At 47.3% G+C, this 25,326-nt stretch overlaps 1 protein-coding gene across 2 annotated transcripts in view; it reads left to right on the plus strand.

Annotated features, from left to right (window-relative positions):
* Grin2a (glutamate receptor, ionotropic, N-methyl D-aspartate 2A) overlaps nucleotides 1–10,523 on the plus strand; it is a 280,661-nt gene extending 270,138 nt beyond the window's left edge. For both annotated transcript variants that reach the window (XM_013011440.1, XM_013011441.1), the window contains 2 exons: nucleotides 2,285–2,523; nucleotides 8,487–10,523. In XM_013011440.1, the coding sequence (XP_012866894.1) occupies nucleotides 2,285–2,523; nucleotides 8,487–10,268 (2,021 nt within the window). In that variant the 3' untranslated portion in view covers nucleotides 10,269–10,523. The remainder of the gene's footprint in view (nucleotides 1–2,284; nucleotides 2,524–8,486) is intronic.
* Nucleotides 10,524–25,326: the final 14,803 nt, after the last annotated feature.

Here is a 25,326-nt window from a genome sequence, read left to right on the forward strand (position 1 = left end):
TGATCCTCTGAGGTTGTGGTTGAAACAAACCTAGGAATGTTTCTATACCCCAGTGTTCTTGGGGGTGCTTATCGTGTTTAAGGGAGAACAGGTCTGCAAAGGATTAGGCTCGGGATGGAAAGGTAAAAATCCCCAAGGAAGTAATCCAACACGAGTCAGAAGGCAGAGAACAGAAGAATGAGAAGCCCAAGCGTTAATCTGCAAGATTATAAGTTTGAAATCATTAAATGTATAGAAGATTTTGAAGTCATCATGAAAGAGCAGGACATTCTGATTTAAGAAAAAAGAATATGCAGAACTGAAAAAGAACTGGTTAAAATATAAAATAGATTACAATTAAAACATAAAGCTAGATGTTACCAATGAAAGAATAAGTGAACTAGAAAATAGATCTATGGGGAAATCCTCAACTGTAGCCCAAAGAAATAAAAGGATGCAAAATAAATATTAAAACAAGATCCATAACCTAGAGGTTAGCTTACTAATGAGCTAGTCCACAATATATGAAACAAAAAAGTTTGGTGAAAAATGGTTTGCGTAAGTCTTTAGGGAATTCCTAATTAAAACAGTCAGCACAAAACTCCTATTAAAGTGTCAAAAAAATTAATCCCAAGCAGTTACAGCAACGAGCATGCTGGGGGAAAATGGCAGAGCAAGAGGAGCTCTCATTCATTGCTGGGCAGAATGCAATGGTACAACCAGTTTGGTATACAGTTGGGTGGTTTCCTGTAAAGCCAAATAAACAGAGTCTCACCATTCGATCCAGAGATAACACTTCCAGGTATTTACCTAAATAGGTTGACAAGATGTCCATTGCCCATCAATGTTTATAGAAGCTTTATTCATCATTACCCAAACTTGGATGCAACCAAGATGTCAATTCAGTAGCTGAAGAGATAAACAAAATGTGCATCCAAACCATGAGATACTATTCTGTGATGAAACGTGATGATCTAGAGGTCCAGGAAACGACACGGAGGAACTGCAAATGCATATCATTCAGTGAATGAGGACAATCTGGGAAGGCAGTATGATTCTGGGGAAGGAGAGGTCTTGCTTTTCTTGTCCAGGCTGACCTGGATTAAGATCCTCTTACTTTATACATCCAGAGTAGCTGGGAAGACAGGCATGAACCGCCACACCCAGCTTTTAAGTTGAGACAGGGGTATTTCTACCTTCTTACTGGGGATGGCTTCACACCATGAAATTTCCCACCAAAATAGCTGAACTTAACAGAGATGAGCCACCGCACCTGGCAAGCAGAAGATAATTTTTTAAAGGCCAAATCATAGTCAAAGTGCCATAGTTTTCTGATTGTAGACAGTTGGCATAAGAACTAGACTTTTAAATCAAAGAATTTCCGCCTAAATAGAGGCCAGATAAAAATGAACACAAAAGCAAGACAACGTAGTGTCACGCAAATCTGCTTTTTCCCATTGAGAAACCCACCTGCTTTAATCACCCAATTGAAGCGAGAGGTGTTTTAGCTTTCCAGGGAACATTTAGAGCAAAAGATGTCTTTCTTTCCCCAATTAAGATTTTGTGCCTTAAGTATGCTGCTTTGCAGGTGACTTTTTGGAGCCGTTCTGGCTGGATATATTATACAGTTTATCACGTGCCAGCATGCTGCCAGGTATTTCCTAAATAAATAGCATCAAATGTTACTATGCCTGAGAACTTACTGTGAACCAGTAAGTTTTTATATATTGGTTGAACCTCAGAGCACTTTTGCTAGCTGGGCACTGATAGCACACACCTGTAATCCTAACTACTTGTGGGAAGCTGAGACGTGGAGATGTAAGTACAAAAACAAGCCCAGGCAGGAAAGTCCATGAGACTCTTATTTCCAATTAATCACCAATAGAACCAGAAGTGGAGCTGTGGCTCAAATGGTAGAGCACTAGCCTTGAACAAAACAGCTCATGAATAAAGCCCAGAACCTGAATTTAAGCCCCAGGACTGGCGCGTGCACACACACACACACACACACACACACACACACAGAGAACACTATTGCTATACCCAGGTTTATGCCATAATTATATATATATATATGTATATATATAATCTATAATCCAACCTGATCTCATTGTAGCCATAATTGGTATCATTACTGTCATGACTCAAGCGAGCCTTCCAGATCCAGTCAAGCTCTCCACCAGCCTTAAAGTTACACAGTTGCCGCGTTGCCACACACACACCTGTCCCAGCCCAGCAGTTTCCACTGCAACACCAAGCCGCACGGTCTGGCCCTTACTGTCTGTGGGTGTTGTGTTCTGTGCAGGTGAGATGGAGGAGCTGGAGACCCTGTGGCTCACAGGCATCTGCCACAACGAAAAGAACGAGGTGATGAGCAGCCAGCTGGACATCGACAACATGGCGGGCGTGTTCTACATGCTAGCGGCGGCCATGGCCCTCAGCCTCATCACCTTCATCTGGGAGCACCTCTTCTATTGGAAGCTGCGCTTCTGCTTCACGGGCGTGTGCTCCGACCGCCCAGGGCTGCTCTTCTCCATCAGCAGGGTCAGTATTTCCAAAGTAGCACAAGGCTGCCAGAGAGCCAGGCACTTGGACTTCTCTCTGAGGTCTGGATATGTCTGTCTCTGTTTCTGTCTCTGTCTCTCTCTGCCTCCCTCTCTCTCTCTTTCTCCTCTCCCTCCTTTCTTGGGCTTATCTAAAGAGAGTCTAGACTGTGTGCATTCATAAGCCAGGGTTTGCAAACTCAAAGGACTGCAAAAGCCAGAAAGGTGATTGGATTGGATGCCACAGGCTAGAGGCATGAGAAGGGGCTGGGAAGGTGTCTCAGTGGTAGAGGGCTCGCCTTGCATGCATAAGGTCCTGGGTTCAATTCCTCAGCACCACATAAGCAGAAAAGGCCAGAAGTGGTGCTGTGGCTCAAGTGGTAGAGCGCTAGCCTTGAGCTGAAGAAGTGAGGGACAACACTCAGGCCCAGAGTTCAGGCCCATGACCAAAATAATAATAATAATAGAGGCATGAGAAAAATAGCACAAATAAAGCATAGCAACCAATCCTGGAGAGAGCAATAAGGAATCCTGGAGACTGTGGCAAACCGCATACGAATATTCACACCGCAGAGGAGGTAGCCAGAGTCAAGCCTGGCAAAGTATTGTCTTATGGGAATGTAGGGCCAGTGCTGTCAGGTATTTTGGTTTTCAGAAGCAAATGTGCCACCAAACCGCATGTGAACTTTTGAGTGGTGGTGCACACCTATAGTCCCAGGGACTCTGGAGTTAGAGGCAGCAGAATCTCAACGTCAAGGACAGCATGGGGAAAGTTAGGAAGACTCTGTCTCAAAATCAAAACTAGCCAAAAGGGATGGAAGGTGTAGCTCAAGTGGTAGTACAATGCCCTGAGTTCAATTCTCAGTACTGAAATTTTTTTAAAAAGATAAGTAATTCCATTTAAAAGGTGTAGGTCAAACCCAGCCCCCCATATGTGGCCAGCATCACTAGCTCATATGATGTCATAAAATGTTACACTCCTGGGGCTGGGAAGGTGGCTCAGTGGTAGAGCGCTTGCCTTGCAAGCCCAAGGCCCTGGGTTTGATTCCCCAGCACCACATGAGCAAAAAGAAAAAAGCCGGAAGTGGCGCTGCGGCTCAAGTGGTAGAGCGCTAGCCTTGCGCTGAAGAGCTGAGGGACAGCGCCCAGGCCCAGAGTTCAGGCCCCACGACCGGACCCCCCCGCCAAAAAACTGTTACACTCCTGTGTGGAATGTTCCAGGAAAACCCAAGCAAGTCAGAATCCACAGGCAACTCTCTGCCACGTGTATACACCCGCAACAACGCACAAAATACGTGCAGTGCGCACAGAGCCTGGAATGAAACATAGAAGCAAAGTGCCAGAAGAGCAGGCACACTCATAGACCACAACATGTGCTCAGCCCAGCCTGAGCAGCAGCCCCAAGTACACGCCGTGTGCAGCACACAACACAGAGACCTGTTCCATGCCCCCTGCAGGGCGCATGCGTGTCACCATCGGTGTACACACGACGTCATTGGTCACTTATGGGAAAGATCATGGAATGCCCTAATGGAGCGTTTATATTTGCTAAGCACCACAGAAAGGCTTCATAATATTTTTATTTCATTTAATCTACAAACCAGCTATGAGCTCTAGTTACTCTTATTAGTCCCAGACTGAAAACAGCAAAATTCAAAGATAGAAAGAGAATTGTCTCAGGTCACACAGCTAGTAAGGTGAAGACAGGATTTGAATCTACATGGAGTGGTACTAGCTAATGCAACAAACATCAAATTCAAAGGAGAAAGACAATTTGTTATACTTCATACGACTGATATATTGAGACAGTCAGATCAATAGACAGATCTGTATGTGACTTACATACCATGCTCACATGAAACAATACCATCACTTAGCCTGTAAAAGAGCACACGTGTATACACAGATCTTATACCTTTCAATCCATCTGTCATTTACCTACACATTCCCTATCTATCCATTCAACCATCTAGAACCTCTTCATCCATCTATGTACGTACCTGTCATCTGTCTTTCCATCCATCCATCCAGCTATGTACCTATTACCTACTACCCACTATCTGTTCATCGTCTACCCATCTACCTACCTGCTATCTATCCTTCTATCCACCCATCATCCATCCATCCATCCACTTACCTATTTCCTATCTATCCATCATCTATCTACCATCCATCATCTATCTATCAACTATCCATCCATTCATCTACCCATTCATTCCATTTACCCACCTTGGTAGTTTTTTATATTCACCCTGGATGAACTTAATAAGTTAGGATTTGAAACATCTTGGTAAAAACATGTATTTGGTATGTTAATGTTTATTGGGAAAACTAAATAATCTCTTCAAAGTAAAATTGTATAATCATAACATTTAGTAAGTTTAAGAACTCTGGAGATTTTGAAGGTACACATGAGCTTAGCAAGGATTTATTTTTGCCATTCAATTGCACTTGAAACTTGGGTTCTGTGCAAATACATATTTCTTAATTAGCTTGATGACATCCAAACACACAGATTGCTTAAAAATAACGGCGCACACGCATATAGCTAGGTATTATGCCAACTTTAAACTAATTCTCCCAACCAATTACTAAAGGCTTTTTATATCCAAATGATTCTGAGATTATCTTGAGCAAATGAACACTGTTGCCATTTACTTGTGAATTCTGCTTGTTGGGGGAAGAGGATGCCAAATTGGTAGGAGCATCTCTATGAGAAATGAACTAAGTCCGTCATCCCTTACCAAGCACATGGAGGGGCAGGGGTGGAGAGGGGCCAGGCAGCGAAGGGCCATGCTCCTGGGAAGGGAGCTTTCAGCCTCCACTGTTCTATCCTTGAAGGCATCAGGGATCCCCCCCACACACCCTTGTATACTAGCTCTTGTTTTCCCCAAATAGCATTTGCATTTTTTTTTTTTTTGGTTGGTTGAGGACCTGAGCTCTGGGCCTGAGCACTGTCCTTCAGCTCTTCAACTGTAGACTAGCACTCTACCACTTGAGCCTCAGCACCACTTCTGGCTTTTTCTGCTGATGTGGGGCTGAGGAATCGAACCCCGGGCCTCATGCATGCAAGGCAAGCACTCTACCACTGAGCCACCTTCCCAGCCCCGAGCATTTGTATTTTAAAGCAAGTGCAGCCTGACATGCACATCACATTCTCTTTGCTGTCTGTCTGTCTGATTGTTACGTTTTAAGACAGGCTCTCAGTATGTACGTCCAGCTGATCCCAAAATGTCCATCCTCCTGCTCAGCCCCCTCAGTTGCTGGGATGACATGCATGTGCCACCACACCCAGCCAGAAAGCCTCTTTCCTATCAGCAGAGCATCACAAGAAGAAGAAATGATGTGTCCGTGTAGGGTTGGGTCGCATGCATCAGTCAACTTCAGAGTTTAGGTTTCTTTTCAAGCAAGTTGATCCATGAGGCTTTGAAATCCACATCTCCCCCAAGTCTGCACAGATTTCCTTTCCGTTCACTGATATTCCAGCCAATAGCCTTAAGGCTCTCGCTCGTAGCCCTCCTTTGGGCTCAACTTCCCTGAGAAACTCCTAGGGACCGCAACATCCATACAGACCTGGGACCCATGAAGCCAGGGAGAGGGCAGGAACTCTCAGAAGACCTGGGTCTAACATAGAACCCTTCCTTCCCTGCTGTGGCTTCGTCTTTTTTTTTTCTTTTAAGCACCACTTAGGAAAAAATGCATTTTCCTGACTGTGAGATGCTTTTAACTTGCGTGTTTCCTTTGCAAAATATTCCCCTTCCATTTAGAAGAAAATAAATACTCACCATCCCCGCAAAACCGACCACATCGGCAGTCCCTGAAATGTGACAAATAGGAGACATAACACAGCCAGAAGCTGGGGAGCTGGGCCGGTGGCTGCCTCCACCATGAGCCCCAGCAAGGGGAAGGTTGGAAGGAGGATGGAAGATGCTTCAAGCTAAGCCACAATCAAGACCACGCGAAGGCAGAGCAACGGGCAGCGATCGGGCCGAGGCTGAACAGAACCAACCCAGACGTGGGGCCCTTGCACCTTAAGAACAGTTGGAAGGGTCAGGTACCCGTCAAAGGAACAGAAAAAGAAATGGTCCACAACAATTTGTCAGCTCTTGTTTTATGTGGCAGAATCCACTTCCTACCTAGAAGGCGTCTGGTTTCCAAAGCCCACAAACTCCTGCTGGAATTGATGAATAATAGAGCAGGGGGAAATAGAGAGAGAGAGAGAGAGAGAACTGTGCAGGGAAGAGTGAAACTCTAGCCTCCTGATTGATCGGGCTCCTTGGGTAGAGTTTGAGCTGCTGATCTAACCCAAAGGCCAGTGTGGCTTTCCCGAGCAGACCTTCCACATGAAAGAGTCACATCTAAGTCTGGCCCCTTTGACCACGCGGCCACTGTGTGCTTCAGCTGGTGCGAGAGGATTTGTCAGCCCGCTGCCGGGTTGATGGAGGGCCGGCTGTGAATTGTTTGATCTTGTCCTCCCGCCCAGCTCAGCGCTCCCACTTCACAGCTGGGGAAACTGAGGCCGATCCACAGAACCTTCACCCACAGTGAGCAGAGACCCTGTAGCTCAGACAGAGATGAGATCCTTCTGTTACTGAATGGGGTGAGGAGGGCCGCAGGTTAGTGAGGCACCGGGTTAAGCGACACTGGGCCATGTGAAAAGTCTGGCGCACGTGGGTGATTTCCGCATCCGAGGTGCAGCTCTTCTGCAGCCCTGGCAGCAACAGGAGGAGGAGCTAGCCAGGTGAGGGCCTGTGGCAGGATGAACAACCAGCCACACGTGACGCCAAACAGGAGACAGAAGCAGCCACGGCTGCAGGGAGGAAGAGAGGAATAGGCTTGATACTAGTGCTGTGGGCCTCTGGGAGCCTCGACCATGAAACCCGGGTCCCCGAGGGATAGAAGAAAGGGATGCTTCACCCCAAAGCTGTTGACTTCTTTACAATTCCAAGAAGGCTGCAAGTGGAGAGGGTGTTTAGAAGCTGCGAGAAAAATGCCACCATGCAAATGAGTTGAGCGGGTCACGGTTCCATGAGCATTCTGCAGGTTAAGCCGCCATGATCAGAATGCACAGTTAATCATGCGTACTCTCCCAGGGTTAAAGCCTCCGTCGGCAGAAGCTGCCCAGTTTGCCTGACAAATCCCTTCCTGAGCTGGCTTCCGGGCAGTCTTGGGAGGACCAGGTCAGATCCTACACACATAATCCGCTCGCTGGCTTTAGATGTGACTGCTGAGACCCGGGGTAGGGGTGGGGAGAAGCGGGGGCAGCAGTAAATCCAGATGTGATGATGTTCTTTGGCCTGTTTTACTCCGGCATGAATCAAGAGCCTCATCCCCTTGATAACAGCAATACAGTTACTGTTTAGTGAAATCCAAGACTTTCTTAAGAAAGGTAAGGAAAATAAGGAGACAGAGAGGTCAAGGTGGTCACATTTTAGCCGTCTGGGATCCCTTTCCACCCTCCAATGCCCCAGATGTGCTTAAAGGAAAATCACTGCATCGTTGCTCAGTCTCAGGTTAGTAACAACCCCACATGATGGTAAGAATCATCCCCAGCTCCTCCTACATGTGCATCTGTCTCTCTCCATATTGCCCTCTTGGACTTCATGCCTCTTCTTAGACAAATCAGTGCTTTCCAGGCAGAAGCTCTCTTTGGTTGGCCGGCTTGGCTCTCGTACCTTTTGGCATACAGGTAGGGGTGATTTCTGAAATGAATCCTTTCATGCTAGTTGAGTTTATCCACAACTCACTCTGGTCTGGGTGTGTTGGAAGGGAAAATCGAACGTTTTCATGAGCCAGCTTGGGGCAATAAGATAACCCCGATGTGTTGGATCTTTGTCCCATCTATTGAAGGACGACCATCGGAGTGAATCTATTGCCCTCGGGCTCCTGCCGGATGTCCGTGCCTCCGCTTCGTAGGGGCTGGTTTTCAGTCTGTGGCTGACGCTTTGTGCTGTTCCCTCACAGGGCATCTACAGCTGCATCCACGGAGTGCACATCGAAGAGAAGAAGAAGTCGCCCGACTTCAACCTGACGGGATCCCAGAGCAACATGCTCAAGCTCCTCCGCTCCGCCAAAAACATCTCCAACATGTCCAACATGAACTCCTCCAGGATGGACTCCCCCAAACGAACGGCGGACTACATCCAAAGAGGGTCCCTCATCGTCGACATGGCGTCCGACAAGGGGAATCTGATCTACGCAGACAACAGGTCCTTTCAGGGGAAGGAGAGCATTTTTGGGGACAACATGAACGAACTCCAGACGTTTGTGGCCAACAGGCACAAGGACAACCTGAATAACTACGTGTTCCAAGGACAGCACCCCCTGACGCTCAACGAGTCCAACCCCAACACGGTGGAGGTGGCCGTGAGCACGGAGTCCAAGGGCAACTCCAGGCCCCGGCAGCTCTGGAAGAAATCCATGGAGTCTCTGCGCCAGGATTCTCTGAGCCAGAACCCGGTCTCCCAGAGGGATGAGGTGAGTGTAGAGAACAGGACCCGCTCCCTCAAGAGCCCCAGGTACCTTCCAGAAGAGGTGGCGCACTCCGACATCTCGGAAGCGTCGAGTCGGACCGCGTGCCTCAGAGAGCCCGACAACAATAAGAACCACAAGACCAAGGACAACTTCAAAAGGTCCCTGGCCTCCAAGTACCCCAAGGACTGCAGCGAGGTGGAACGCACCTTCCTGAAAACCAAAGCCAGCTCCCCCAGGGACAAGATCTACACCATCGACGGCGAGAAGGACCCCCCTTTCCAGCTGGAGCCTCCCCAGTTCGTGGAAAGCCTGACCGTCCCCGACACCTACCAGGATCACAACGACAATTTCCGGAAGGGCGACGCCACGCTGCCGGTGAACAGGAACCCCCTGCATCGCGAAGACGGCCCCCCCAACAACGACCAGTACAAGCTGTACGCCAAGCACTTCACCCTGAAAGACAAGGGGTCCCCCCACAGCGAGGGCAGCGACCGCTACCGGCAGAACTCCACCCACTGCCGCAGCTGCCTCTCCAACCTGCCCACCTACTCGGGCCACTTCACCATGCGCTCCCCCTTCAAGTGCGATGCCTGCCTGCGCATGGGCAACCTGTACGACATCGACGAGGACCAGATGCTGCAGGACACCGGGAGCCCGGCCGCCCGCGACGAGGCCTACCGGCAGGACTGGACACAGAACAACGCCCTCCAGTTCCAGAAGAACAAGCTGCGGATCAGCCGGCAGCACTCCTACGACAACATCCTAGACAAACCCAGGGAGATAGACCCGAGCAGGCCCTCCCGGAGCATAAGCCTCAAAGACAGAGAACGGCTGCTGGAGGGCAACTTGTACGGGAGCCTGTTCAGCGTCCCCTCCAGCAAACTCTTGGGGAACAAGAGCTCCCTTTTCCCCCAAGGTCTGGAGGACAGCAAGAGGAGCAAGTCCCTCTTGCCGGACCACACATCCGACAACCCTTTCCTGCACACGTACGGGGATGATCAGCGTTTAGTGATCGGGAGATGCCCGTCAGACCCGTACAAACACTCCCTGCCATCTCAGGCCCTGAATGACAGCTACCTTCGGTCATCCTTGCGGTCGACCGCGTCGTACTGCTCCAGGGACAGCCGGGCCCCCAGTGACGTGTATATTTCCGAGCATGTTATGCCTTATGCTGCAAATAAGAATAATATGTACTCTACCCCCAGGGTTTTAAATTCCTGCAGCAATAGACGCGTGTACAAGAAAATGCCTAGTATTGAATCTGACGTTTAGAAGCTTCCATTAATGTTTTATCTCTAGGGAAACATGGAATGGTCAGCGTTGTGGAGGGTAAATGTCGGAGGCCCAGTTATGCCCTGCTGGGAGAAACGGGGACTTAGGGAGGTTTTTTTTTTTTTGTATTGATTTATTGATTTATTTTTCTTGGCTCTTTTTGCACATGGCTCCATGCCATAATCTTCACTCAAGGACCTTGTGGGGTGTGTGCTGAGCATGGCCGATAACAAGATAGGTGAGTCCTTAACCAAATATATTATAAAAAAAAAGAAGAAGAAGAAAAAGATTTTAAAAAAAAGAAATATAAATATAGGCAAGTCTCTCAGACAAGCCTGCTAGGTATGTTGGCAATAATGATGCATCGGTTGCTGGTGGTGATGCTATGATTTTTCTATAGTCCAAATTCCATGGAATTCAGTCCACCGTGTAATTTCCTCATTCAGAAATGCTCATGGTTTATCTCTAATACAGAATAAGCAATATGGTATGCATGTTAATCTGACACAGACAATAAGAATGAAGAATGCATCTGCACCGTAGTAAGACTTGACACGTGCAAGGGGTTAGGAGGTGTGGCTTGTGACCATTCTCAGCTTCCTTGTGATGCCTTCCATCCCCGCCCAGGCCCAACCCCAAGAACTCCAGGCTATCCCCCCGACTCCGCTCCCCCCCCCAAAGAAGTGTAAAACTCAGTGTGTTCGTGGAACTTTTCTGATGTGCATTATAGTCCTTTTCCAAGGACACGTCTGGGACAAAAAAAAAAAAAAAAGCCAGAGGGACTCTCAGACAGAGAGCTACAAGAACCTTTTTGGATGTCGATGTGTGTCTCCACTCACCCTTTGCTTCCATGGTCTTGCTCGGAGCTTCATAGCCTCACGCGTCCGTGTCTCCGCCCTCTGAGTGTGGATCTTCCCTGTGTGACACGGTGGCCGTTGTAGTTTTTATCCCGAAGACTCCTGTGTATGTAAGTTTTGCGTTTCCTCACTTTTGGTGATGACTCAGGGTTGTATAGTATCTGTTACCCCGTCCCTCCCAGAGTAACCCTAACTCGTCCTATCCCCGAACAGCCACGGTGATGTCTAATTAGCTGTGTGTTGCTGTTGCCGGAGCTGTTAATGTGGTAACACGTGCCAGCCGCCATATGTGTACTGTGAGCTATAAAGAAGTACCCGGCCATCTGGCCGCCTGAGGCTAGCATGGTTTTAGGTTTTTCTCTTTCTGAATGTCACAAAACTCTCTTGGACACTCTTCTCTTTCCCCCTCCATCCTTCCTCAAATCAAAAACCTTCGAATTCCGAGACACTCACACATCTCCCCCAAGTACCCTCCACACTGTGGATACACCGAGCGAGACAAGTCATTTCTCTCTCCTGAAATATTCTCTCTCCATGGGAGCCAAACTGCTTTGTCGGCACCAGCAGAGACTGATGGGAATTCCTCCCTGCATTTGTCATGTCTGAGCCATCTGCATCATCCCATCCTTACTCAAGTCAAACCTGTGCACAGAGGATATGAATGACACCCATTATCTTCTTTTCAAAGAAGACTCAGAGACAGAGGGGAATATTTATGCAGGGGAAATTTCTTAGACTGCCATATCATAAGATGGCAATCCCCTTCCTCCCCACCAAAAATTGTAGTTTTTTTTTTTCCTTCTGTAACTATCAGGTCAGGATTTCCTAGTGTACAATTTCAGCATCACAAAGCAGTAGACAACATTAGTTAAACACATTCTGCTCTGTTCATCGGTACATTTCTAAGTACATGAACAGCTTCCAAGCAGCTGGGCGAATTGGCCAGCCAGTACGACAGAAATTGAGTTCCCACGGATTCTCCTGGACATTCCCTGGTTTCTTGCCCAATTGCTCTTTGCATTATTGGAGAAAGGGAACAAGAGCACTAGGTGGAAATGGTTCTGTTTCTTCCTTTTCCTTGTGCCCAGTTCCATTCTGTAGAGAGAGCTGGCCTGTTGGTAGAGTTTGCTCCTGTAATTATACAGATGGTGGGGGGAATGGGACCATCCGTGGTGGGGTGACCGCGGAGGGGGAGGGGCGCAGGGGTGGGCAGCAGGAGCGAGCATCCTTCCCATCCTCTCCCAAATGCAAAAGGAGGTCCTAGCGCTGACCATTGTTACCCTTGAAAATGCCATTGCATTTCTTTGATTCTCTGACTTTTTGCTGTCCCCTGACCCAGCAGTGGGAGAGGCCTGCACAAAAGGACTTGAAACAGTCACCCCAATTTGTGATCTCAAATTGAGTTGCTGTGACTGGGTCTCCACGCAACGCCTTCTGCCTTTGCGCCCCCTTTGCATTCCACGGCTGACCAACCCCTGGGACCACCGCTGTACCCTTGCAAGACCGACATGTCCAAACACGCAACGAAATCAAACTCTTCCCAGAGCAGTGATAGGTCACCCATCCCAAGAGGCTTTCTGTCTTCCTTTGGAGGACTCAAAGTCCTAGGGGAGGGGGAGGGGGAGCTGCCAAAAGCCACATAATCTCCAGAGACTGTGCAAGTTATACTGGGATATACTCCATGCATCCAAAGCCATCTCCTTAAAAGAGTATTGAAACCGATCACACTGGCTTTTGGAAAATAATGTAGTGGAGAAAAACGTGTTCCTTTTTTTTTAAAAAAAAAACATAAACAATTGGAAATTAGGTGCTACGTAGTAAGTACATACTTTTTGTCCTTCACTCATTGATTGACTCTTTCATGTTACGATTTCAAATGAGAAAAAATCAGCCCGCTGATCAGATGATGGGTATCCAAGTGAAAGGCGGTGATTTGGAGTCATCCAAAGGCCATCCAGGTCAGCTGAGCTTTTGGAAGAAAGAATTCAGGAATGTTCATAGCTACTGGTAGATGGCACATACAGTGGTCCTGGGTCAGAGGCCCTGGACTATGAATCACCACATACCCCAGCTCTGAGATTCTCAATTCATGGATGCCAAGAAACTAAAATCCACCCAGCCCTGGGTGTCAGGGCTGTTAAACATCCATAATGAGATTTCATTAACCCCAAGTGATTTACCCCCTTTGGAAAGGACCTGGGTAGGAAGGGTCAGCTTGCATCATCTGTGTAAGAGAGACCTTCAGGAAATGGGCTTCCCTCCGAGAACACTGGGTATTCTGCAACACTTTCCACCATTGTGACCCCTGCAGGCTCCCCAGACACGTCCAGGGTCCATGCTAGCAACAACCCCCCTTCTAGACCTTTCTGCCCATTAAGACCTCCATGGGAGGGGAGAGATTAGAACTTCACAACTCATGACTGTTGCGTTGCTCTGCAGATCCATTTGCATCATTCTAGTCAGTGCCATGACGATTTCATATTTACACTTGCCTTCCCCCTTCCCGTCTCAAACGGTGCCTGAGGAACTCAATGCCAAGTTTTTCTTATGAAAGCATTAAAATTCATCCATTGCAGCAAAATCTGTCAAACCGATTCATGCTTATTTTCTGGAGAGTGGGAGAGAGAGAAAAAGAGAGAGAGAAATTACACCTTGTTTACAAATGAAATCATTTCATTTAAATGGGACTTTCGCCAAAGTGGTTAATTAGTCAAAAGATCCATGGTCGTCATACATTGTTTATTCTATTTGATATGTCTACTGCTGATGTGTATTTAATATTCCGCATCCTTCTCAGGAAATGACAAATGCCCTGAATTCTTTGCAAATAGAATTGCTAATGACAAAAGAAAAAAAGAAAAAGAAAGTTGGTGTTAATTAAATGGTGATTAAAAATTTATCTCCTTTAAACCTAAAAAGTGCAGCTTTAATAATGGGTTGTCATATAAATAAATACCTTGCACTGAAATCCCTTGCAGTTTAAGGCCTAAATAAATACTAATCTGAGAAACGGAACCATCAGGGGACCTGCATATATATGTTAACACTGTGTACATTCTAGGTACTGTTGCTCCGTGCGTAGCTGTTTGTGTGTGGATTCCTGAGCAAGGATAGGGGTTGTGTCCAAAATGGAACTTGTGCAGATTCATCCTGGCTAGTATAGACACAGCTGAAATTCGAGAAAAACAAACAAACATACATCGGTTGTCATCTCGTATGAGAGTTCTATGTAAAAGTGGTCATCCTTCCAAAAGGTTTGATTTCTGTTCTTTGGATACAAAATGAGGCCTTTCTGTGTACCCCCAGCTTCTTCCAGTAAACAGAGCTGTAAGCATGGGGTCTGGACTTGAAAAAGTGTCTGAAGCCGGAGTGGGCCTTTTCCACTGGTCCCTTCACAGGGTTCTGTGTTTCTGATGCATAAGGTCACCTTGTCACCCCCTAGAGGTCAGAGCCATCAAATGCACTTACCATCCCTCGAGTACAAATGCTCGTGTACACGTGTCCCTAATCTACACGCTTGAGTTCTACCATCCACACAGAAAGTGTACCATGAAAATAAAACTGCACACGTGTGTGAAGTTTCTGTTAACAATTAAATGGCGATGATGGTCTTAACACGTCTAGGGGAAAAACCCATTCTGGGATTTTTTTCTTTTTCTCTGATCGGGTATTTCTGTAGACAGGGCAGTCTTATCTTTTTTAAAATCTCGTTTCTAAGGAGGATGGTTGAGTCTGATGGGACTCTTACTTCCTTAAAAAGCAGAAACTCTGGGTCCAGGGGGGGCTGGGGGTTGGAACAAATGCTGCTCATGATCGCTTCTAAAGCTGGTGCTGATGTGGGACTGTACGTGATTTCTAGAAGCCCATCAAAAGAGGTCGCTTTCTTCATCCTCCGCCTCCCCTTCCCCCGCCCCTCCTATCAACTCAAGATGTCTGCCTGCCCAAGGAGGGTCAGAGAAAAGCAGAATTTGGAGAAAGATATAGAGCAAGATTTGTGGGAAGGGAAAGGAGAAGGTGGCGTTGGCTGAGTTTGCTCCTCTCATGCAAGATTACTGCAAGGCAGGCCTGGAGATGGGGCTGGAGCCCAAGACCTCCTGGTCCAATTTCTAGCTCAGTCCTCTTTACCAGGCTGACATTTCTTCCCATCTTGAGTCCCTCTGGGAGGAGAGCCAGAAAACCCTTCAGAACTGACCTGGCTTTCTGTGCCTCTGGCTCCTTTGCAGACCCAACTGTGACTCCTTTAATTTGCTTTTCCTGTAAGCTCCTCTGCTCTCTGATTCTCTGAGCATCCTAGGAAAGAGGCCTTTTGTTGGGAGAGTGTCTCCGGGAAGGAACAGTAAGGGTGACAGTATCAAATCTCTAGCCAAAGGCCAAAGCTGGGAGCAACCACAGAAATGACAGTGCCTGCCCCCCTCCCCCAGCCTCGGGTCTGAGCTGGCACGTGGGTCAGCTGACAAGGCTAGATAGCATCCAAACCCTGGGGAGATTAAGTCTGCAAGGGGACTGGAAAAGTCTCTTTCTGAAAAGTCTATGATTGAGGAATTCAGTCCTCCAATACATGTTACAAGAAGTAACTCGGGACCCGTAAAAGGCAAATTAAACTCTTTACAAGAATTAAAAATTAGGAAGGATCAGAACAAACCTTTAAAAACAAATCTCTCAGAGGAGGATGGGTAAGACGTGGCAGAAGTGGTTGAGTGCCGGCCTAACGAGAATGAGGCCCTGAATTCAAATCCCAGTGCCAACAATAAATTCACAAACTTTATTTAAACCTTCAGCCTAGCCACAGAAGCAGCCCAGAAACAACTAAACAGGTGAACAAATTCACCCATCGACTTTTTTTTCTCCTTTTTTTTTTGTACAAGCAGGCTTGGCTCTGGCTCTAGCCAACTGTCCAACCCCTTGCCAAATCCTGCCTTGCTCCGCGGCTCTGCTTGGTGACGGGTGCTTCAGAAGAGGGCTGAAAAAAGAAATCCCTCAAAGGAAAACAGATCATGATGCCAAAGGACCCAAAAAACTTCATAATTCCTGAGAGCTTTGTGTGGTGGTTGTTTGCTTGACTTGTGGAGAGCACTTTAGATGGTCCTGGGTATGAATGCATGAGGGACGGAGAGAGCTCTTGATGGAGACCCAAGTACCTGCTGCTGTAGATGACAAACGACATGGCCGCTTCCCTTAGAGAGGAAATAGGGCCAGGAGAAGGTGGACGGAATCGAGGTGTATTCCAGAAAGGAGAGCAGATGGAGGTGGGGAATGCTCGCTGCACCTCGTTCTAGGTCGCCACCAGGGTGTTCCATTCTCTGCTTATCCCAAGAATGGACCCTTGCTAGCACCAGAATCTGGAAATATTAAACAAACACGCATTTCTGCCGAGCAGAGACTGGGTCCTAGGGCCTTAACTAGAGAGCGACCGTGTTCCAGATGAGGAAACTGATGCTCTCCTCCATTTCATCAGAAACAAGAATTAGAGCAAGATTCTTCAAGTGCCCGATCTCCTGTGCGGAGGTCAGAATGGAGGTTAGGAAGAGAGATGCGTTGTGGTTCCCCCTTTGAGTGTCATTGTCAGGTGTGGGGTGTGTGGAGAGTTCTCTGTACACGGCTCGTGGTCCTGTCGGAGCTGTGAATTCTGCGTGTGAACCTCCCATCTGTACACCTGCGCTCAGGGCTCATGCTTCTGCTTCCCGGAGACTTAGCTTCTCTACCTAGCATGTGCCTAATTCAGATATCCCTTTCCTAATCTCTTCTTTTTATCAGTTAACATCAGGGCTAAGTTCATTAGCATATATGCATCGTACACTCTCCTCTGTGTATGTGTGTGTGTGTGTGTGTGTGAGTGAATGAATACATACGCTGCCTTGTGGCCCCTCATAAGAGTTATATTTTTCAACTGGTGATGTTATTTGCACATTTGTTGTTTCTCCTAATCATCTGTACATTTGCGCGTGTTTGCCAAGCAGAGAGAAGGAGGCTCAGGGGTAGACCTTACAACATAGCACGTGGTGTGTGCGTCGTGATTGAGTGTGGATCGTCCGCATGATGCAAGGCCAGCTATTGATAGGGTGGTTTTTGTTCTTGGCCTGTTCTCTTTTTCAATTAATTGCCTTAGAGATAATGTGCTGGAGCCCAGTATCAAAACAGCTGTGGAATCATGGACTCCTTGCTTTATTTCATTGCTATGAAAGTGTATTGAACTGGAGCGTCCCCCTTGCCCCCCAAGTTTTCCTAGGAGCCCGGGATGTTTAACAGGTTCTGTGCTCAACTACCAAGAACACACATGCCTAATTTGCATCCTCTTCCCACCACCTTCTCTTCTGAGATACATATATATGCGTGTACATATGTATATATGTGCATATATGTATATACATATATGTATCTGGGCCCATTTTACAGATGAGGAACCTGGAACCCGAGCTGGGATCTGAAGGGAAGTCTGGAAGCTCCAGAAGAACGCTTTCATAGGAAATTCGGTCACTGCTCCAGACACTTCTGGGGTGGGGGGGGTCAGGGAGTCTGAATAAGTGCCCTTGTCTTAGTCTCTGAGAAGAAGTTCCCAAGCCATTTTCCCCTTTTCAAGCTGGCAGTGAAAACTAAAAACAAAAACCCTCTTAAGACAGAAAGGTTAGGATTGTTCATAGCGCTTTTAAGATCTCTTGTTGTGTCTGCAAGTGGCAACAACATTTCTCCCAGGAATGTTGAGTGCTGCAGAAAGTAGAACATCCCAAAGCATGTTTTGGCCGGTCGTGTTTCTTAAGGGTAGCTGTGTTCTGAAACACACAACTCTTCAGGGAACCGCAACCAGATGGTTTCAAGATGGAGTCATTCCGCAGATGAACTTCCCCATAAAGGGGTCGGCAGCCTTCCGGCAAGAACAAAACGCATGATCCCTTATCCATCCCTCTTCGGCTCCACATCAGTGAAATGATGAGGTTGACTTTTTGTTTTAAGTTCTAGCATATTCTTTATTATCTGTAGCCCTGGGTCATAACCTCTTTGAGTTCATTCTCTTTCGCACATTTGGAAAGGATTTCGGATGAACCTTCAAAAGGATATTAGCATAACATAGCCAATACCACAGATGCCTTTTAAATTAATAAGGTTAATTGTTCTCTAGCTAACATAAGTTTGTCTTTGGCATTTTAAATGCTTCTCATCGATCTGACATTTTGCGGTTTCAAGCTTTGAAAGGGCTCACATCAAAGACTATTGATAACTGAGCAAAGAGTGAAAGTCTAGAAATATAAAAACATTGTCTGCTTTGCCATAAGAAACACTCATAGCGTTTTGAGTTACACAGAGGGTTTTACCTTCTCCATCTGACTTATTTCAGTCAAGCTAATTCAAGCCAATGAATGGTATCGACTTTTTAAACCTATTTTCCGTTGTTTTTTTTTTTAAATCTTAAGTTGATTAGATTTGTAGACCAAGCTCTGGGGTCAGGACCACCAGAAAAATGTCCTAGTTTAGAAATAGAAGAGTTGGATTACTACATTTGGGCAAATGGAAGTGATCTTTAAATACTGAAGGGTTTTGGAAGACAAAAATAGCATTGTAACATGCAGGTTCACCCTGCCTTCTGCCCAGGTTTCACTAAGAAGGGTGTCAGTTATCTATTTATTCCCCATGAAGCTGTTAGATCAAGAATAACATTCTTACAGAAACACATAGTCCCTTCCCGAAACAACCATGTCTGGATGTCCACTTCCTAGGCATGAGGCTCCCCACACATGGTTGGTGATGTTGTTTTTCTTTATACCAATTGTGTTCAAGCTGTGGGTATTAACTGTGGTTTTGTTTCCCAACTAAAACAATTTAAAATATATACTTGCCAAGTTCATTGGAAGAATCCAACGTAGTTTATATCACACTGGAATGTTTGCGTGTATGTGTTTAATGTAGAGCTTATATAGATACATATACATGCATACATATATACATATATATGCCTGTATATCTATGTGTCGGTCTGAATGTTCAGAAAGAATCAGGATGGTTGGCTGGTGACTTGAATAAGATTATAGAAAACGTAAATAATGGCAGGAAGAAGGTAAACCATTTATTGTTCACTCATGCTCTAAGACTTGCATACACACAAGCTGGCCATTGTCCACAAAGCAAGTTACTGAATTAAAGCAGCGTATACACAAACAGGGTCCATGCGCGAGTCCATTCTTAACCCAGGATGAATGGGATTGAGCATAGGCGCAGAGGTTTCCATTCTCAGCTACATTCAAACACTTGAACGCTCACATCGGACCTGGCTGGAACGCTTGTACGGTGGAGCCCAAAGCAAGCTGTGTGCTCCACTCAGTGTCTTCCTTTGGGAATAGATCTTCACCCACCGACCGCAGCAGTTTATATCTGTCATGTTTTAATCTACTGCATGAGGAAGTGCTAATAACTGTATTAACTATTTCCAAGCATAGCTACAGACTTACACGTTTGCTTAACACCTTCCCGTGATAGAGGAAGTATATACTATGGTCGTCTCCTTGTACTATGTCTTTTTAATTTCGTCCCGTGTGTGATCAGCTGTTTTAAGGAATGGGATTGAAATGTGTGTGCAAACTGATTTGTACATAATTCCCAAGGCAACGAAAGTGCCCGATCCTATGGTGTAAAAAATGTAAATACAGGGGGAAAAACTTTCATTTTTCTAATAAAGATAATTTCTGCCACTTGATATGAAAATGAGACATGGAGTTGTGGTCTTTTGTGGTGGTCAGTGGTGGTGGTGGTGGTTGGTAGTAGGTGGTGGTGGTGGTGGTGGGTGGTGGGTGGTAGTGGGTGGGTGGTGTGGTAGTGGTTGTTGGTGTTGCTGCTGGTGGTGGTTGGTGGGTGGTAGTGGTTGACGGTGGTTGTGGTGGTTGGTGGTAGTGATTGGTGGTGGTGGTGGTGGTGGTGATGGATGCTGTTATGGGCATAAGATTTCAGGAAGACTCAGTGTTTGCACGGATTTCCCCCACTGCCCTGCTCAAAGAGAGAAGCATGTCATTGGAAGGTCCCAAGGCTGAGCTTCATGACTTCAGCTTTGTCCTTGAGGTTTTCTTGTACCCCATCTTCCTGTGGAACTCACCTTTGGATGGCCCTCACCTTGACAATGCTGAGCACCTTCCCAAGAGCTGACCTTCTCGAGGTCCTTCCATGTGGGTAAAAATGCAAATTTTCCTCTCCTCAATCTTCTTCCCATTCTTCAACATTCATGGTGCTATGCCAAAGGCATCTCATAAAGTGTGTTCTATTTGGCAACATCTGTGGACCCAGGATACATACAGAAGGACCCCCAGGTGCCTGCCAAACTAGAAACGGAGGCCAGAAAATACATGTAAGGCCAGGTTCCAGTGGCTCATGCCTGTCATCCTAGCTACTCAGAGGAGGCTGAGCTCTGAGGATGGAGGTTCAAAGCCAGCCCAGGCAGGAAAGTCCATGGGACTCTTATTTCCAATTAATCACCAGAAAACCAAAGTGATGCTGTGGCTCAAAGTGGTAGAGCGCCAGCCTTGAGCAGAAAAGCTCAGGGACAGTGCCCAGGCCCCTGAGTTCAAATCCCATGACCAACAACCACAACAAAAAACCATCTAAGGTCACACGCAGTACCTTACTTGACAGCTACAACTCCTCCAGCTTTTGGAGAAGCATCAGGCCTTGGAGAACAACTAAGACTCTTATTCTGTCAAAATCTATACATATATCATAGATACAAAGCCTCACTCTCTGGGAGATTATAGCCCACAGGCCACCTCAGATTGTTAAGATGGTTGATTGGTGGCTTCCAGGAGAGGCTCTTTGACTTTCTACCTAGGCTGGATCTCAACCTTTCCAAAGTTGGGCAGGATTGAGACATTCCATTCCTATCTCGGTGTTCCAAGATGGCAGCTAAGCTCCCTGGCTGGTGAGGAATAGCAGCTGCTCTCCCTCCACATGAACAAGGCAGACTCTTTCCCCTGAGGCTGAGGAGGGCCTGAGCCCCTTTAGGAGACCATCCTTCCAGTCTGACCTAACAAGGTAGAACGGGGATACTCTTGAGGAAAAGTCTTCCATGGGGCATTTCCTTTGGGGCCATGATGAGGAACACATTGTTCATACAGAGTGGCGGGTGCCTTCCGCCCATTAAAAACATTGATCCAGGAAAGTTCACCGGACAGCTGGACATGCTGGTGGATTGTGAAGGACAGAAGTCATAATCCAAATGAGAATGAAGAACCGGACATCCTGGTTCTTAAAGGAGGTAAGGTAGATCGTAACTCACATTCCCTTCCATGCTCAGAAAGCACCAGCTTCTCAAAGAAATGTTGGCACTAGAGAGGTTATGGAACAACTAGAGGATTCCTGCTGTCCTGGAACTCTTTTATTGTATTTCTAGCTGGTCCAGATTTTGATAAGCAGTCTTTTCTCTTTAGAGAGGAGGAAACTAAGGCTGGGAAACTGAAACAAAGTCCTCAGCAATCAAGACTTTATGACTGAATCTGGCCCAAGGGGGTAAAGAAAGTCAACATTTCCAGCTGGGCGCTGGTGGCTCACACCTGTCATCCTAACTACTCAGGGGGCTGAGATCTGAGGATCGCAGTCCAAAGCCAGCCCAGGCAGCAAAGTCCATGAGACTCATCTCCAGTGAACCACCAGAAAACTGGAAGTGATACTGTGGCTCAAGTGGTAGAGTTCTCTCCTTGAGCTGAAGAGCTGAGGGACAGTGCCCAGGCCCAGAGTTCAAGCCCCACAACCGACAAAAAAAAAAGCCAACATTTCCAGAGCACTTACTGTGTGCTGTATCCCCACTGTGTGCCATGTTCGAGGTGCAGAGTGCCTGTCACGAACACTCTTATTCCATCCTTCCTACTATTTGAAAGCACAGACATAATTCCCACGTCTGATCGCAGACACCCCATGAGTGTGCAGCAAGGGGCTGGCAGACCAACGGTGCCCTGGATTAATGTCATCATGAATGAGAATCACAAAATGATCACATCACAAGATCTGAAGGCACGTTAGTACCAGAAGAACATGGTGTGACAGGTAACGCTCACATGCCATTCTATGTGACTGTGGAAAAAGACAGGACAAATGATTACTTGTATTTGCTTCTATTTAGTATATGTGTTGCCGAAATGAACACTATTTGCTTCTATTTAGCATATATATATGTGTGTATGTGTGTGTGTGTGTATATGTATATATATATGCATATACATATATACAGAGAAAGAGAGAGGGAGTGAGAGACCCAGAGACCCAGAGACAGAAGTGATACAGAACGCATTACTGGAGAGGTCCACATCGAGACTTCTTACTGCACTGTAGCTTCTCCAAGAAACAAGACCATCAAGACCCTTTCCTATCATTCTTTGTTTTCCAAACTCCTCCACCCCCACCCCCACCCCTGCCCCACAACCCAGCCGTTTCTTCAGAGGAGCTGAAAATGGCTATTTCCCACACATTTTCCATGAACTGAAGTGGCACTAAGCACTGGCGCTGCTATGCAATGAATCGGCAGTTTGAGGGACGCCTATTCCAGCCACGCGTTCCACTCGGGGGCATAATGGTTTGCTAATGAGGAAGCAATTTATACCCGGGACTTGGGACGTTTGCTGCTTCTGCCCCAGATGTGGCTCTGCGGAATGCTTCAGCTCTTCCCCTCCCCCCCCCCCCAGATTCTGCTGGCTGGAGCCAAATGAACAGACCAGTGAGCAAACTTAATTAACAGACAGTTCAGGTCTTGTGAGAGGAAAGAGGTCTCACGTGCCAGTCAAAGTCACAATAAGGCCAATGATAAGACATCCTCCCCCTCTCCCCCCACCAAATTTCTCTATTGTAAGTCTTCTACTAGAAAATGAAGTAATTGGGGTCATTTATCTCCTTTCCTGAGAGTTCAGACAAAATTGGTCAAAAGTTTGTTACGTTAATCTTTCTTTGTAAAGGAGCCTTAAAATAAAAAAAGCCCTCAGAGCACCCCTTGGGCGCAAGGATGATAACCTCCTTTTACATACTAGGAAACCCAGCTCAGAGAGCGGCAGTGATGTCCTTCAAGCCGCATCCCAGCATGCATCTTTGCTGTTGTGCTTCTGATTACCAGTATCAGGTGGGATTCAGGAGAGGCCTCCCACTGTGTCTGCCATGCCCGACACACTGTTAGGGCTCAAACAGTATTTTCCAGTAGATAAATAAGTAGCAGAAAGAGAAGCTGGGAATTGTGGCCCTTGGCTGGAACCTAGCTGTGTGGTCCTTGGCCAGTTACCAGCTTTGCTTCTTCCAGTTTTCCCATGCATGTCTATGACATTTCTTAGCTCCCAATAGACTTGCTTTATTGGAATCATACACAGTACTGCTAACTGCAGTAGAAAGGACAAATATAAAGGATTTCTTAGTTGTGAACCTGGGGCAAGAACTCAGGGCCTGGGCACTGTCCCTGAGCTTCTTTATACTCAAGGCGAGCGCTCTACCACTTGAACCACATCACCACTTCCAGTTTTCTGGTGGTTCACTGGAGATAAGAGTCTCACGGGCTTTCCTGCCCGGGCTGGCTTTGAACCATGATCCTCAGATCTCAGCCTCTTGAGTAGATAGGATGACAGGGGTGAGCCACTGGCACCAGGAGTGAACTTTTTTTTCTTTTCTTTTTGCCAGTCATGAGGCCTAAACTCTGGGACTAGGCACTGTCCCTCAGCTCTTCAGCTCAAGGCTGGCACCCTACCACTTGAGCTATAGCGCCACTTCCGTTTTTTCTGCTTATGTGGTACTGAGGAATTGAAGCCAGGGCCTCATGCATGCAAGGCAAGCGCTCTACCCCTGAGCCACCTTCCCAGTTCCATAAACTTGTTTGTTTTTTAAGCTCCTAAAATGTACAAGGTATACTCAGGGTATGAGAACGCAGTTCAGTTTATAAAGCATCTGGAAACTTTGGCCGCCAGCCCTTGGCTTCTCTAAGGTCACAGAGCATCTGCTCTTACAGGTGAGAAGAATCCAGAACTCTTTCCCAAGGAAAGCAGACAGAAAAGGCAGCTATAGGGCCTTTTTGCCCTCTCCAGGGTCCTGAAGGTTTTGACTGCCCCGTTAAGTTATAGAAAAGAGGCCCGTATTTGCTGCTGTTGTTGTTGTTGCTGCTGCTGGTAATGCTAAACATTTGGGGGGGGTGGTTAATGTGCAAAAAAGCTTTTCTATAATCCTCTTAGTAAAACTTTCCACACAGCTTGCATACAGGCAGAAGCCAGGTACAGTCCGTGCTGGAACTTTCCATTTGAACTCCTCTGCTTTCCCCTGTAGAAGGGTCCTTCGTGCTCCCGTTTCCCGCTGGCATGCCCGGGCATCTGAGCAGCTGACTCGTTATGTCTTCTGCCCCCTCCCCTGTGTGTGTCTCTGCTTCTGCTTGGGCAGGAAACCACGTCCTGGCTCTCCACTCAGCAGCGCCCCCCCCCAAAGCCCGTGGCCTCCCTTCCCATTGCTTTCTAAGTGGATCAGAAACATCAGCCGCCATGGCGAGGCTGGGGAGCCAGGCACGGGTGGAAATTGATACATGCATTGCCTTTGAGCTTCTGAAAATTCTGAGGCAAACAAGGACGAGGGGAGAGCAGGGGCGCCTGGAGGGGGCGGTTCCTCACCAGCCCCCAGCCAGCCCCCTTTCTGTCTCCTCTGCCCCCACGTGCCCTGGAACACGAGTGTGTGAACTTCCCACGTGGAACATCCCAGCTTGTCAAACCAGAGCGTATTTGACTTTACTTCGAGACGCACCCACAGCATCTGGATAGGTGGTATGATGGCACGGAGCAGGTTCAGTGTGATCAGCGTGAGCACACACTCACAATTATGGGATGGACCGCAGGCCGCATCCTACACCCCTCCCAGGCCCATCCCAGCGTCCGGACTCCCCGCACTCCACCCCAGGCTGCAGGGGAGACTCGTGTAGAGGACACGCGTGGGCACAGGCAGGGCCCTCAGCCCCGGAAGGCACTCGCGTGGCTGTGGGTGCTTCCTGTGTTGGCCATATGGGGTGATCAGGTGTGCAAAAATTAATGACAGTAATGAAGTCCCAGACACGCTTCCACCCGCCTCTTGGGTGTCTTGGAGATGCTTCTACTTCTAACATATTGAAAGCCTCTAGAGTTTCCTCTTCCCAGCCCACCCCACACCCGCTCCAGTCCAATCATTTTGGCTCCTCCCTCTCCTTCCTTCCCCCAGGTTAATTCCCACCTGCTCCTCCTCCTCCTCCT

Source organism: Dipodomys ordii, unplaced genomic scaffold, assembly GCF_000151885.1.
Source record: "Dipodomys ordii isolate 6190 unplaced genomic scaffold, Dord_2.0 Scaffold14, whole genome shotgun sequence".
Taxonomy (NCBI): domain Eukaryota; kingdom Metazoa; phylum Chordata; class Mammalia; order Rodentia; family Heteromyidae; genus Dipodomys; species Dipodomys ordii.